This window comes from Mauremys reevesii, linkage group 10 (genome assembly GCF_016161935.1).
Source record: "Mauremys reevesii isolate NIE-2019 linkage group 10, ASM1616193v1, whole genome shotgun sequence".
Classification (NCBI taxonomy): domain Eukaryota; kingdom Metazoa; phylum Chordata; order Testudines; family Geoemydidae; genus Mauremys; species Mauremys reevesii.
The window spans coordinates 34,929,619-34,944,013 of record NC_052632.1 but is presented as its reverse complement, the minus strand read 5'-3'; the positions used below and the strand labels follow the sequence as shown (position 1 = coordinate 34,944,013).

Sequence of the window (14,395 nt, the reverse complement as noted above, 5' to 3'; positions counted from 1 at the left end):
TTCAGGAAAGATGGACAAGTTGGAGAAAGTCCAAAGGAGAGCAACAAAAATGATTATAGGTCTAGAAACATGACTGAGGAAAGATTGAAAAACTGTGTTTTAGTCTGGCGAAGAGAACATGATAACAGTCTTCAAGTACGTAAAAGGTTGTTATAAAGAAGAGGGTGATAAATTTTTCTCTAACCACTGGAGACAGGACAAGAAGTAATGGGCTTAAAATTGCAGCAACGGAAATTTAGGTTAGACATTAGGAAAACCTTCCCAATTGTAAGGTTAGTTAAGCACAGGAATAAGTTACCTAGGGAGGCTGTGGAATCTCTGTCATTAGAGGTTATTAAGAACAGGTTTAGACAAACAGCTGTCAGGGATGGTCTAGATCAGGGGTTGACAACCTACGGTACGTGTGCCAAAAGGTGGCACGCAAGCAGATTTTTGATGGCATGTGCGGGATGAGCCGCTCAGCCCGCCGCTACTCTGGGGTTCCTGTTGCTGGCCCCTTGCCAGCTGGGGTCCCACCACGGGTCCCACTCAGCGCACTCTGCTGGCCTGGGGGAAGGAACCCCAAGCTGGCAGCGGGCTGTGAGCCCAGCTGACAGGAGCCGACAGCCGAAACTCCAGAGTGGCGGCAGGCTGCCATTCTGGGGTTTCCACTGCCGGTTCCTGCCAGCTGGGGTCCCACTCAGCACCCGCTGCTGGCCTGGGGGAAGACCCCAGCTGGCAGGAGCCGGTGGTGGAAACCCCAGAGGGGGGCTGGCAGAGACACTCAGACCACCCCTGAAACCCCAGAGCTTGGCAGGTTGACCCGCTCAGCCCGCTGCCGCTCTGGGGTTCCGTCTGCTGGCCCCTTACCAGCCAGGGTCCCCGCCACAGCCCCACTCACCTTGCTTCCAGCGCAGGACCCCTGCCAGACAGGGTCCAGGCTTCTGGCCCTGCTCAGCCCTACCAGCCGCCAGCTCCACTCACCTCAGCTGCCTATCTGGGGTTCCAGCCGCTGACCTCCTGCCAGCCGGTTATCAACATATAACTCAGAAGCCTGTGTGCAGCTTAAAGTATCTAAATACGTGCCACCAGACATTGGAAAACTCAGCAAGGAAAAGCAAGGATCACACTAAACTGATAAGATCTGCATTTTAAATTTAATTTTAAATAAAGCTTCTGAAACATTTTGAAAACCTTGTTTACTTTACATATAACAGTAGTTTGGTTATATAGTATAGACTTATAGAGAGAGACCTTCTAATTATGTTAAAATGTATTACTGGCACGCAAAGCCTTAAATTAGAGTGTATACATGAAGACTCAGCACACCACTGCTGAAAGGTTGCCGACCCCTGGTCTAGATAATACTTAGTCCTGCCTCAGTGCAGGGGACTAGACTAGATGACCTATCGAGGTCCATTTCTGTCCTACATTTCTATGATTTTCAATCCGGCAAGCCTTGCATACAGTCATTTGTTTGATTATATTGGTATACGCATATGAATATCCCATTTTGCAAGTGCACGCTCAACTTTTGCACAAGTGTTTGAAAATATAGACCAAGACGTTCCTGGTGTTACAAGTCTGTTTCATCCTGCTGAGGACGGAATGGGAATGATGAACTATAACCGCAAGTTCAGAAATGCCAACTAAGCAATTTACCTTTCAATATATATTTCAGTTGCTACACACCCAGAATAACCTGTGATCATGTGAAGGTTCAGTCTGTGAGACCAAGGTGTGCGTGGTTTGGTTTGGTTTTGTTTAAATGGACACTGCCAAAATCAAAGTATCTATTTAATTCTACCCACCACACTAGCAAAAGTTTTAAGAGATCTGCCTCAAATTTTGTATGATTAGTACAGTGCCTACTTAAGCTATTCCTGAGGACCTACAGTAGCCATAAGTTAACAAAGAAGCCTTTAAACATCTTTAATACTGTGGATGCTGTGTGTACTGGTAATCAGTGTAGTGTATAGGTAGAACTAAAAGAGCCATATTGACTTTTTTAGAATGAAAACAACCAAAAAGCTCAAGTAATAGCAGCTAATCATAACATTTCAAAGTGTTTTAGAATCAACTATTTCCAATACACATCTCTTCCTCTGGTACAGAAGACATGCTTATTGTACAGATGTGTGCCTCAGTTTCCCTGAAAAACATATCCAAGGTCCAACTGAGACAGAGCTCTCCTGGCTCCCAGTACCAGGTTTTAACCACTGGATCATACCCTGTCCCTAGATGAAGATTCTTTGATAAATAAGTCAGCAAAGCAAGACAGTATAAATAGTAATTCCTCACTTAAAGTCGTCCCACTTAAATGCATGTTTCGTTACGTTGCTGATCAAATTAGGGAACTTACTCATTTAAAGTTGTGCAATGCTCCACTCTTACGTTGTTTGGTTGCCTGCTTTCTCCACAGCTGGCAGCCTCCCCAGCCCCACCCCCCTCTCAACCCCGCCTCCTGCCCATGGCAATCAGCTGGCTTGCTGTGTTTTGGAGGCAGGAGGGAGGGGGAGGAGCACAGGCTGCCCCCTCCTTCCATGGCAATCAGCTGGCTTGTGGCATGGGGGGGGGGGGGGAGAAGGAGCCAGGACACAGCATGCGAAGTAAGGGGGAGGAGGTGGGTCAAGGGGGAGGGCTTGGGGGAAGGGGTGAAGTGGGTGGACTGAGGGTTGAGCCCCCTGCCCCTGGTGCTTGCAGAGTAGGGGAAGCTGCCCTGGAACTTAACCTCCCTATTTACATTAATTGTTATGGGGAAATTGGATTCACTTAACATTGTTTCACTTAAAGTCACATTTGTCAGGAACATAACTACAACAACATTAAGTGAGGAGTTACTGTACTTCTCTTTAACAGCCTTGTCAACTTTGAAAGTAGTTGACAAGTCTAGGTGAATTGTCTAGTTGCAAAACAATGCCAAATCATGATGTGGGATGTTAGATCAATTATCTGCTCCCAGGTGGCTCACTCAAGCTGGAAAGTAGTAATACTAATTTCTAGAGGGAGTCATGTCCACTTTACCACACAACAGGTGAACAGCAGCATCAGCTGGTGGCAACTGGTTTTGTATGGGGGAAAGCATATCTCCCCACCTTCAGAGCCAGACTGAACAGTTTTCAGGCTACACATTTTAATTTGTACTTTCCAGCCCTTCTACTCCATTCTCTCATTGATTATTGCTTTCACATGTCTTGCACTATATTTAGATAAGTTCTTTGGAGAATGGAAGAGATGTCTTATTTGCTAGAGAAGCATCTAAACATTTCAGGCATAAACAAAAAATTCTGTATAACCAGGGTGGAAACAAAATGCAAAATAGGCCCTTCAATGCCTGGGAAGAGGCATAGGCCATTCTTGCTTTATCCCAAATAAACCAGGTAAAAGTTTGTATTGTATGGCAATTATATTAGGCCTGGTATACACCGGGGGGGGGGGGCAATTGATCTAAGATACGCAACTTCAGCTACGAGAATAGCGTAGCTGAAGTCGACATATCTTAGATCGACTTACCTCCCATCCTCACGGTGTGGGATCAACGGCCGCGGCTCCCCCGTCAACTTCGCTTCAGCCTCTCACTCTGGTGGAGTTCTGGAGTCGACGGGGAGCGCATTCGGGGATTGATTTATTGTGTCTACACAAGATGCGATAAAAATCGATCCCCGATATATCGATCGCTACCCGCCGATCCAGCGGGTAGCATGGACGTACCCTTAAGTTTCAAGCATTACTATCTTTTCCATGCCACTGTACAATTTGTACAGACAAGAACATACAAAATTACAAAATGTAAATATTTACGTACCATTTTTCTCATGTATCTGTACTAGAGACTTATAGGACTGCTGTGCTCTTGCTAGATTATATTGGTTCTGAAATAAAAATAAGTCATTTAATACTACCATCAAGTCATGCAGGACCAAAAAAAATGGGCAGATACTTAAGCAAAACAACAAAGTAACTGTTTGAAAAGGTAGACAGTACTATAAGTAGAACAAAAAATTGTCTATTAAGAGGTGCCATGCAAGAAAACCAACTGCAGTCTTAACCTGCAAAATCCATGGCCTCAGGGACTGAAGAGTTGGCTCTCATCATACTAAAAAGCCATGTACAGTGGCTGTGTGATTGGACTTGCTAACTGATAAAATACAGGGCTTCAGGTTTCAAAGTACATTGTATTAAAGTGCTGTTCTTGCACCTAGTCTTTTTTTAGGGGGACGTGAAATATGCGATCTTAAGCCACTGCATTCTGAATCATGTACAAAGTTAAAAAAATTTTCCACATAGTGCCAATACAGGCAAATATTAGGACAGTAATGGTATGGCTACACTGCAATAAAAACACCCCCGGCTGGCCTGTGTCAGCTGACTTGTGCTTGAGGGGCTCAGGCTACAGGGCTATAAAATTGCAGTGTAGACCTCTGGGCTCAGGCTAGAGCCTGGACTCTGGGACCCTGAAAGGGGGAAGGACCCCAGAGCCTGGGTTCCAGCCTGAGCCTAGACTCTGCAATTTTAAAGTCCCGCAGCTGACAAAGGCCAGCCACAGGTGTTTTATTGCAGTGTAGACATAACATTTCATAGATGAATGACTTTTAGGGTAAGGGACATTCCAGGTGGATAGATTTCAAAAAAGTCAACCTACCTAACATATGTTTTAAAAGATTCTTACTGTCAAACTAATTAGCCATCTTCCATACAAGGCTTGTAATATTAAAAACCTGACTCTCAGAGTGAGAAATTCTTTTTAAAATAAGTGGAGCAGGCAGAAGTAGAAATGGCACAGTTTGCATGCACTCAATATCAGAAATGGCTCCAACATTAACAGGCTCACAAATTTGAGATGGTTCACAAATTTGTGCTACAGTTTGGAACTGTGAGGCCTAAATAGCCTGCAAACTCTAGAACTCCACTTGACCATAGCAATGCACATCTGATCAGTGTTAAATTATAACACCCTAAGACAGACATAATGGAAATTAAATTTAGGTTGATAAAAGTTAAGCAGTTTTGTTGTTCTTAACAGTCAATGGACTGGACCAATAGGACAGCAGTCTCCTGCCACAGGGTAAGTAGAAGCAATAGGTAAAATGCATTTTAAGGGTGCCTAAGTGATCTAGTCTCCTAATTCATTCATAACTTAAGCCCTTATGAAAGGTCCATGTGACTTAGAATTAAGTGCTTAAGCCACTTTGAAAGTGGGACCTGGGTAAACATTTTTAAGAATACCTAACATGGTTTGTCTCTCATATTTTATGGTGAATTACTAGTCTGTTCCTATGCAGGTGTCCCCTTAATAGCTTTTAGAGTCACATACAAAGATCTATGATAGTTATTTCATTAATTTTTCATCCTTTATTAAAAATATTTAGTGTTTTACCAAAAAGCTTTCTTCAGATACTTTTTCTCAACTACCAAGAGAAGGCAAAAAGTTGTTTAAAGTTAGTTTGAGAACATAAGAACATAAGAAAAGCCGTACCGGGTCAGACCAAAGGTCCATCTAGCCCAGTATCTGTCTACCGACAGTGGCCAATGCCAGGTGCCCCTGAGGGAGTGAACCTAACAGGCAATGATCAAGTGATCTCTCTCCTGCCATCCATCTCCATCCTCTGACGAACAGAGGCTAGGGACACCATTCTTACCCATCCTGGCTAATAGCCATTTATGGACTTAGCCACCATGAATTTATCCAGTCCCCTTTTAAACATTGTTATAGTCCTAGCCTTCACAACCTCCTCAGGTAAGGAGTTCCACAAGTTGACTGTGCGCTGCATGAAGAAGAACTTCCTTTTATTTGTTTTATACCTGCTGCCTATTAATTTCATTTGGTGACCCCTAGTTCTTGTATTATGGGAATAAGTAAATAACTTTTCCTTATCCACTTTCTCAACATCACTCATGATTTTATATACCTCTATCATGTCCCCCCTTAGTCTCCTCTTTTCCAAACTGAAGAGTCCTAGCCTCTTTAATCTTTCCTCATATGGGACCCTCTCTAAACCCCTAATCATTTTAGTTGCTCTTTTCTGAACCTTTTCTAGTGCTAGAATATCTTTTTTGAGGTGAGGAGACCACATCTGTACACAATATTCGAGATGTGGGCGTACCATGGATTTATATAAGGGCAATAATATATTCTCAGTCTTATTCTCTATCCCCTTTTTAATGATTCCTAACATCCTGTTTGCTTTTTTGACCGCCTCTGCACACTGCGTGGACATCTTCAGAGAACTATCCACGATAACTCCAAGATCTTTTTCCTGACTCGTTGTAGCTAAATTAGCCCCCATCATGTTTGGATACAACAATCTCCCTGTACCAGAGTGACATGCTCCAGAATCCTGCATAGGGATGCAGCGCTCCCTACTCATCCTAGTATGAAAATACAGAATGGATTCAGTTAGCACTACTCAGAATTTAAGAAGGGTTGGAGCCTGTCCTCAGGAGTACAGAGAACTAGGGACAGAGTGACAGAGCACTGGCAGAGAAAGCCTTAAGAAGAGTCAATCTTGAGAGAAAGTTCAGGCTGAAGTTTATGTTGGATTAAATTACTAATAGAAGCCAGAATGAGTACAGTAGGAGCTTCACCTGCTTCTTTGACCCTTCCATGTAAAAAAATATTTGTCCTCCGGCTCACACAAATTGTTTCCTAACAAACTCATAACGTTCATTTCCAGCAAACTAGCCACAAATACACCAATATATTTCAGCACACAAAAGTGAATCAAAAGTTTATATGGACATTAAATTAATCTTAAAACCAAATGGTTGTTTTATATTTGAGCTTTCTATAAGAGTCAACATAAAATGGAAAATAAAACAAGTATCTACACACAACACAAAAGTCACTTCAATAATTATACATAATATATTTACCTTATTGGCTCCAAACTGTACTCTGGCTTTTCCTTTGACTAAAGTGGCATTGATCTGCATGATGACCGATTCTATTGAATAGGCACTACTCCAGCCCTAAAGGAAGAAGGAAATACTTCTACAGAATATGTGCTTGTATTCTTACGCTCACCTTGCAAATCCACTCTGGAAAGTATGTTGCTTTTTGCTAAACTCTAGCAAACCATGGTATTTTTGGTTAATAGCTTTTAAAACTATAAAACAATTAGTTATTCCCAAGAGAAACACAAGAAACTAAAGTAAACTATGTTAGCATAAAGAGCTTGTAGGAAAAAGGAAAAAGCCAAGTTGCACACATTTCCAGAATCTGGTAAGACAAAAAACAAAGAAAAAAACACAACTACATTATAGAATTCTACTCATTTTCAGCTAGCTTTACAATAGCAATTACAGCTTTAAAAGACTGCTTTTAATGACTCAATTAATTAATTAAGTGAGCAAAAAGATCCTGTTTCCACACACATCTGGGCACCTCTCTGGTACTGTTTTAGCTTTCCAGGGTTCACACAAGTCTCCAGACTTTTACAGGAGCTATTTTTGTAGGGGAGATGCTGTCCACTGCAATCTTCTTTCCATAGGCAGCAGCTATCTACTCCTAAATTAACACTGCTTCAAGCAGCATTCACCGAAGCTCAGCACCTGCACCCCCCTATCAGATTTTGTGGGGCAGCTGCTAGGGTAGAAGGTGGGCGGGGGGGTTCAAAGGAGCAGGACAAAGTGATCTCGCCTTTTACTGGATCTGGGTCCCTCTCAGACTCCAGGAATCCACCAATTTAGGGGTGGGGAGAAAGAACAGCACTTCCTGTTTCCTCTCCCTCCCCAGTCCCTCCAGGGTGAAGAGGAAGATCTGATGCAAGTTCAGTAAGGTGACCCTTACAGAGCTCAAGCTTCCTGGACCTTGTTCCCCTACGGCAAGCATTTCCACAGGAGTGTATGATTTGGCCCTTTGTTCCTAACAGGCAGTGGTGTTTAAGCAAACATACAAAAACACCTTCTTATTACTATTCTTAAGAAATATTCTTTGTTCTAGTCAGGATGCTAACTGCTATTACAATCACCTTTCCCCCCTCCCCGAAACTAAGCATTGCACCCTTTCACCATTACTCTTGACAATTAAAAAAACAAAAAAAAAACAAAAAAACACACACACAGAAAATACAAAAGATTTTGATTTTATATTCACCTGTTTAGTAAGAAGTTCCATGCATAATGCACCCCCACCCAGGACATACCTAAAAATAAATGTTAGATTAGAAATTTTGAATTCAACATGGCTTTTATTTGGCATCTTTCAAGACCAGTTAGTAAAGAGATTACTATGCAGTCATACCCTCGGGCCATTATGAGTTAACCTGTCACGCTGTTTGCTCAGCTATAAAAAATTAGAGAGCACTTTCAAGGGCAATATATTGCAGTATGTTAGCCATATACATTTATTTATATAGAGCAGAATGTCGTCTAGAGACAAGAGAAACTAATCTGCTTTGTCCAACCACAAGGGAAGTCTTAGTGAGAATCAGTGACTCAGCTAGTCTGGACAGTTTACACAGTCAGAATTGAAAAATGTGGCAGAGGGATGGTATTTTTGATGGCTCTATTGTGGACATAGTACAAATGGATAGTTTTTAGAGTTACTTCCAAAAAGGAATTTAACATAACTCCAGCAACTTTACAAGTATGTGCAATGGCCTCCTCTTCACAGAAGAGACAGGCTAGAGGGGCATTCATTATTTAATCTTAAAACTCACCTTCTCAAACATTTTGTCACTTCTAAACCAAATAACTCCCCAGCATGCACTATATATACTGTGAAGTCACTCTGAATGAACATCAGCAATTCACAACATGCCAGGGGAACAAAAAGGAATGGGATGGAGTACCACGAGTTTTAAGCCCCAAAGTGCAGACTGTTCTCCTTCATCTGGACTATCAGAGGCATGCTGGACACATTTCTGAAGCTGGAATTGTGTTACATTCCTCTGCGATAGTCATGAAAAATCTAGATCTTTAGAGCTATTAACCTTTTCTTTTCCTGCAATTTTGCACCAGGAAGAATGAGTTTAAGGAAGAGAGTACGCTTCTAAATGGGTAATGAATGTGCACTGTTTTCATATTACTTTTTATATATTTGTGTGACAGCAGCAGTCATGTCTACAATTCAAAATTACTATATTTCTCGAATTAATGTTGACAATAGGTTACGGCAGAGTCAGAATCAGTGCCAGTTTCCACTAAATTCAGATTTATTTTTTTTTTATAAGAACTGTCACTTACCTTCCTACAACACTGACGCCGAATTCCATCTCGTCCCAATAAATATCTATAAGCTTCCCCAACACCGCCCAGCCAATGTACTTAAGTAATACTCTAAAGGAATCATCCTTAGGAGTAAGAAGGTCATCAAGTTAAATGCTTCTGGGCTATGCTTGCACTAACTTTTCCTCTAAAACTCCCCACTGTTACAGAGATGCAGCTCCACCAGTGTGAAAGCCAGTACAGACTGGCCAGCAGCGTTATAACCACCACGTCATCTGCTCTGAGCACAGCAGGATTAAATCACATGGAGGTAACGACACTGGCAGTTATCCTTACTGTTACACACAGTGGACTAAACCAACACATTTCATATAGGCAGCTAGCTGGAAGCTACTTTGGCTGACTGGTCTGAATTAGCAGTGATTGAGAAGCAAGTCTCTGTGTCTGTCTGTCTCATTTCCTGAGCGCTGTCATAGTTTCCTGTCCTACAGCAGTTCATCAATATACATTGTGGGGTCTTGCCTTAAAATCCAGTTGTAGTTCCCAGAAATCAAGGGTGTCTTCAGCAGAGTTTCTACTACAAAACCTTTTTATACAAGTCAGAGTTAAAAACTTACCCTCCCGTGAGCACAGGAGATACCACTCGCACAAAGGGTGGATCAAAAGGAAAATTATCCTGAAAACAAAGTAGAGAGTTAAAAGCTATGCTGCAACACTGATTTCCAGTAGGAAAAGGATATTTCAATTTATTCTTTGGGAAATGCATAGTTTATAGAGTTAAAAAAGTTCAATCTTCATCTTGCATTCATGTAGAAGTTTACATCACTTCTAGCAGAACATCAGCCTTGGAATGTTATAGTAATATATTAAAAATCGTATTTGTTTTTGAAAGCTATACCATCATCCTTCAAACAGAGCAGTGGTTCTCAAACTGTGGGTCAGGACCCCAAAGTGGGTTGCCACCCCCTTTGAATGGGGTTGCCATGGCTGGCTTAGATTTGCTGGGGCCCGGGACTGAAGCCTGAGCCCCACTGCCCAGGGCCGAAACCAAAGCCCAAGGGCTTCAGCCCTGGGCAGCAGGGCTCAAGTTGCAGGCCCCCTGCCTGGGGCTGAAGCCCTTGAGCTTCAGCTTTGGCCCCCCTGCCCAGAGCAGTGGGCTCGGGCTTTGCCGCCGCCCCCCCCCCCCCCACCACCCGGGGCAGTGGGGCTTAGGCAGGCTCAGACTTCAGTCCCCCCCTCCCCTGCCCTTCTGGGGTTGTGAAGTAATTTTTGTTGTCAGAAGGGGGTCGCAGTGCAATGAAGTTTGAGAACCCCTGAAATAGAGCACATGGCCTATTACCATTTAAAATGGTTTCTACATCCAGATAGTAAAAATTTCCTCAGTACTCTATTGATACCCATTTACCTTAAATGAGAAGTTGAGCAAAATGTATTCTACACCTTCTTTTTCTTTTAAGACCTGAAGATCACTATGTAACGGGCTGTCAGGATCAACTCTAGGAATTAAACAGGTGGGAAAAGCAAACAGAAATGAAATGAATCATTTGGCTTTCTACAGAAGAGAAAGTTATCCTTTAAGAGTTCCTTTATCTCCTTTAATGTTCTTGCAGTTTCAATTAACTTTTACAATTCTTAATCAAAGCACAAATGCCAGGTACACTCTGCAGTTGAAAGTAGTAGCAAGAAGATTCACTGTGATGTATCATGTTCTTACCATACTTATGTTATTCAAGGATTTGAAATGCAGACATTCAAAATAAAAAACCCTTTTGTTTGAAAATAGTAATTCATTTTCTCGTCACTGAAATTTGGTATCCTTCTATAAAAGTTAAATGCTTTTAAATGAAGGGATTTTTACACTTGTACTCAAACCTTCAATGTTTACTAACTGAACTAGTTACATTTGATGTATAGTGCAGAGTTCTAGACTACCATAGGTTTCAGAGTAGCAGCCGTGTTAGTTTGTATCCGCAAAAAGAACAGGAGTACTTGTGGCACCTTAGAAACTAACAAATTTATTTGAGCATAAGCTTTCGTGGGCTACAGCCCACTTCTTCGGATTACCATAGAATCAGAAATTCTGCGTCTGTGGCATTAGTAAAGCCAACAGTGTTTGCTATCAGCACAATTTCAACAACCCTGTTTGTAGGCAGACACTGATGGCAGGATTACAAAAAAGCAGCCTGGTTATCAGTTCTTGCAGTGCTAGGTTATTCCTACCTCAAGAACTGGAATCCCAATAAACTTTTTAGTAAGAACACAGACAGAGTCCCTTGTAAGTTTGTTTACATATGGGCTGGATGCATCAAGCACTTTGCTGAAGACCATAGATATTCCACTGGAAGCCAGTAGCACTTCTCTGAATGCCTACAACCACACTAAGACTATGTCTGCACTGATAATTGAATGACACAATTTTGTCTTTCAGAGGTGTTAAACCCTCCAGAAAGACAAAAGTTTTGCTACAACAGAGCCTTGTCAGCAGGAGAACGCAAACGCCACTCGTTGCGGGAGGAAATTTTTTGACGGCAGAAGAGCCGACAAACAGCGGCTATACTCCCCTACTTTTAGCGGCACGGCTGTAGCATCACAGCTCTGTTGCTAAAAGCTGTGTAGTATAGACAAGCCCTCAGAGAGGGCAACAAGGCTTGTGCTCATGGCAGCTGGGGGTGGGTCAGTGATCCATCCAGAGAGGGTTCCCTCACAGCAGTTGTCCTGTGTGTCCATCCAGTCCTGGGAGAACTTCATAGCACTGTGATGAAATCCACTCCACCACTTCTAGGGGACAGATGTAACTAGCTTGGTTTGGGGTATGTTTTTCCTTCTTAGAGGTTAATCTGTAGGTTAGCATGTTACCCTATCACCAGGGATGATTTCAAGGGAATTGCTCTGGGAATATTTTTTCAGGTAAAAGATATATACACATTAAAAGTATAGCTGTGTCAGTAATATTGGCCAACGTGTGTAGTAAAAAGCCTAAGATTTTCTATCTTGTTAACGTTTCATAGTTCACACACAGTGATTAGGACTATATCCTGGAACTGTATTTTTTTTATTTTAGGCATATGTCATTGTTGAGCCATAAAAATAAAAGCTGCTAAAGCCAGTAAAGCAGTTCTGTTCTTTTGTATAACTCAAAAAGGATCAAAACCTATTTATTCTTCAAGTTAAAATATTATTCAGTATGACAGGGTCACCATTTTGTACAGGGCCGCCCAGAGGATTCCGGGGGCCCGGGGTCTTCGGCGGCGGGGGGCCCTTCCGTTCCGGGACCCGCCGCCGAAGTGCCCCGAAGACCCGCGGCGGGCCCCCCCCCCCGCCGCCAAATTACCGCCGAAGACTGGGCTGCGCTTCGGCGGCGGCGGGTCCCGCTTCCCCCCCGCCCCCAACCTCTCCCTCCTCACCCGGAGTCTCAGTGCGTCGCCGGAACAGCCGCAGCGTGTGGCCGGCGGGGCCTGAGCTCCGTCCCGCTCAGAGCCGCGTGGGGAGGGGGCGGGGCGGGGCGCTCCACGCCGAGCGGAGGGAACCGAGCTCAGCCCAGAGCTCCCAGCCCCGCCCCCTCCCCACGCGGCTCTGAGCGGGGCGGGGCTCAGGGGCCCCGGCGGAGACTCGGCGCTTGATGCGCTGAGGCTCCAGGAGAGGGGTGGAGGCGGGAGCCTCCGCTGTTCTCTTGGGGGCCCCTGCGGAGCCCGGGGCAAATTGCCCCCTTTGCCCCCCCCTCTGGGCAGCCCTGATTTTGTAAGGGTTTAGGGAGAGAATCGTGGTGGTCAAATATTATAGTAAAAGAGCACTGGTTTGACAGTGTAAATTCAGATATATTCTGTGCCAGCTCTACCAATGCAGTTCACTTCAGTCTGCATTAATTCCAAAGACCTCTATCTAGGAAGCTTTCATAGTACATTCTAGCTAGACAGTGTCAATTCCACATTGTAATCTGTGTAACAGCATTAACATAGGTTCTTTAGGAGAAAGTTTTAAAAAATAAATGTAAAACTTACTTTAGAAGTTTAACGTGCCACTCATACAGGCTGTCATTTACAAGTTCCACTGAATAAATCCCTGTGGAAGCATTAGACAAGACAAGTTATTTAGGAACCAGAATGTACTGTTCTGAATTAACTGTGTAACACCATCCCAAACAGATTATGTTTTATCATCATTAATAAGGAAAAGCATATAAAATCTGTTATATCCTTTTACGTGCCTGACCAGGTCAGTCTGTGGCTATAAGCAAGAATTAATCTATCAGATACATCAAGGGATAAAAGCCACAATTCAAGATATGGTTATCTAAGGGAAAGCACAAGTACTTTCAGAATAAGGTGGCAAAAAATTCAATATCTGTATCTCGGAATAGTTTCAAATGGGAATACCACACAAATCAAGGGTGTCCTTTCCCATTCTAGAATTTTTCCACTTCTGTTCTCTTCATATTTCCTAACATATATAGCCACATCTCATTCAATGCTGAACAGGCTTCCATCTCCTGTACGTATGCACAAAGATTAGTATTATGCATGTTAATCCAAACCAACAATTTCCTAATTTGCAGGTGGGGGCTGATCCAATCAATCAATGTTGCCAGAAAGGTAACCACTGAATAGAAAATAAAAAAAGGGGGTTGCTATCACAGTGGGTAGTGACAGACTCTCCAACGGCAGACCAAAAGGATGTCAGTCTCTGGCAGCCTGTAAACAGCATGATTTGGGACTCTGATCTGTGTATGTTTAAAAACTGTTTATTGTACAAATTAGAGTTACAGATTATACTGAAAATGTGCCTGTTGCCTTACATAACTAAACTTCACCACAGCATTTTAAGGAGTCAGTATATTAAGTACAGGGAATACATAAACAGTCAAATAAACCTTTCACTGCATAAGGCAAGACTGGTATGTTTTTAAAGATGTGATTTTTATCCAGGCAGGAATATTCTGAAGATTATAATTCCAACAGGCGAGCCTGGTAATTTATGCAATCTGTAGAAATCTCATTCCTTTCTGAAGGAATATACAACTCCAGTAATCACTTCCACCATCTGATTCTTTGATACCAAAGGCTGTGATTTTATCACCGGTAATCAATTATGAGTTATTATTCTAGTATCTTTGCATTTGGAATTGTTAGCGTTGGTGCAAATCTGTGAGCTATGGATGACCAAGTCACTCAGAAGTCAGAGTGTATTTTGACAGATTTCTTATAAAACTGTGTTCAAACTAGATATGTGGCATCACAGCAAAGACAGACAT

At 42.7% G+C, this 14,395-nt stretch overlaps 1 protein-coding gene across 1 annotated transcript in view; it reads right to left on the bottom strand.

Moving 5' to 3' along the window:
- Positions 1 to 14,395, bottom strand: part of UBE2Q2 (ubiquitin conjugating enzyme E2 Q2) — an 81,820-nt gene that overhangs the window by 2,174 nt on the left and 65,251 nt on the right. The window contains exons 7-12 of the mRNA XM_039491829.1: positions 13,146 to 13,206; positions 10,553 to 10,643; positions 9,765 to 9,823; positions 8,075 to 8,123; positions 6,853 to 6,948; positions 3,785 to 3,851 (exon numbers count right to left, since the gene is read on the bottom strand). Coding sequence (XP_039347763.1) covers positions 3,785 to 3,851; positions 6,853 to 6,948; positions 8,075 to 8,123; positions 9,765 to 9,823; positions 10,553 to 10,643; positions 13,146 to 13,206 — 423 coding nt within the window. The remainder of the gene's footprint in view (positions 1 to 3,784; positions 3,852 to 6,852; positions 6,949 to 8,074; positions 8,124 to 9,764; positions 9,824 to 10,552; positions 10,644 to 13,145; positions 13,207 to 14,395) is intronic.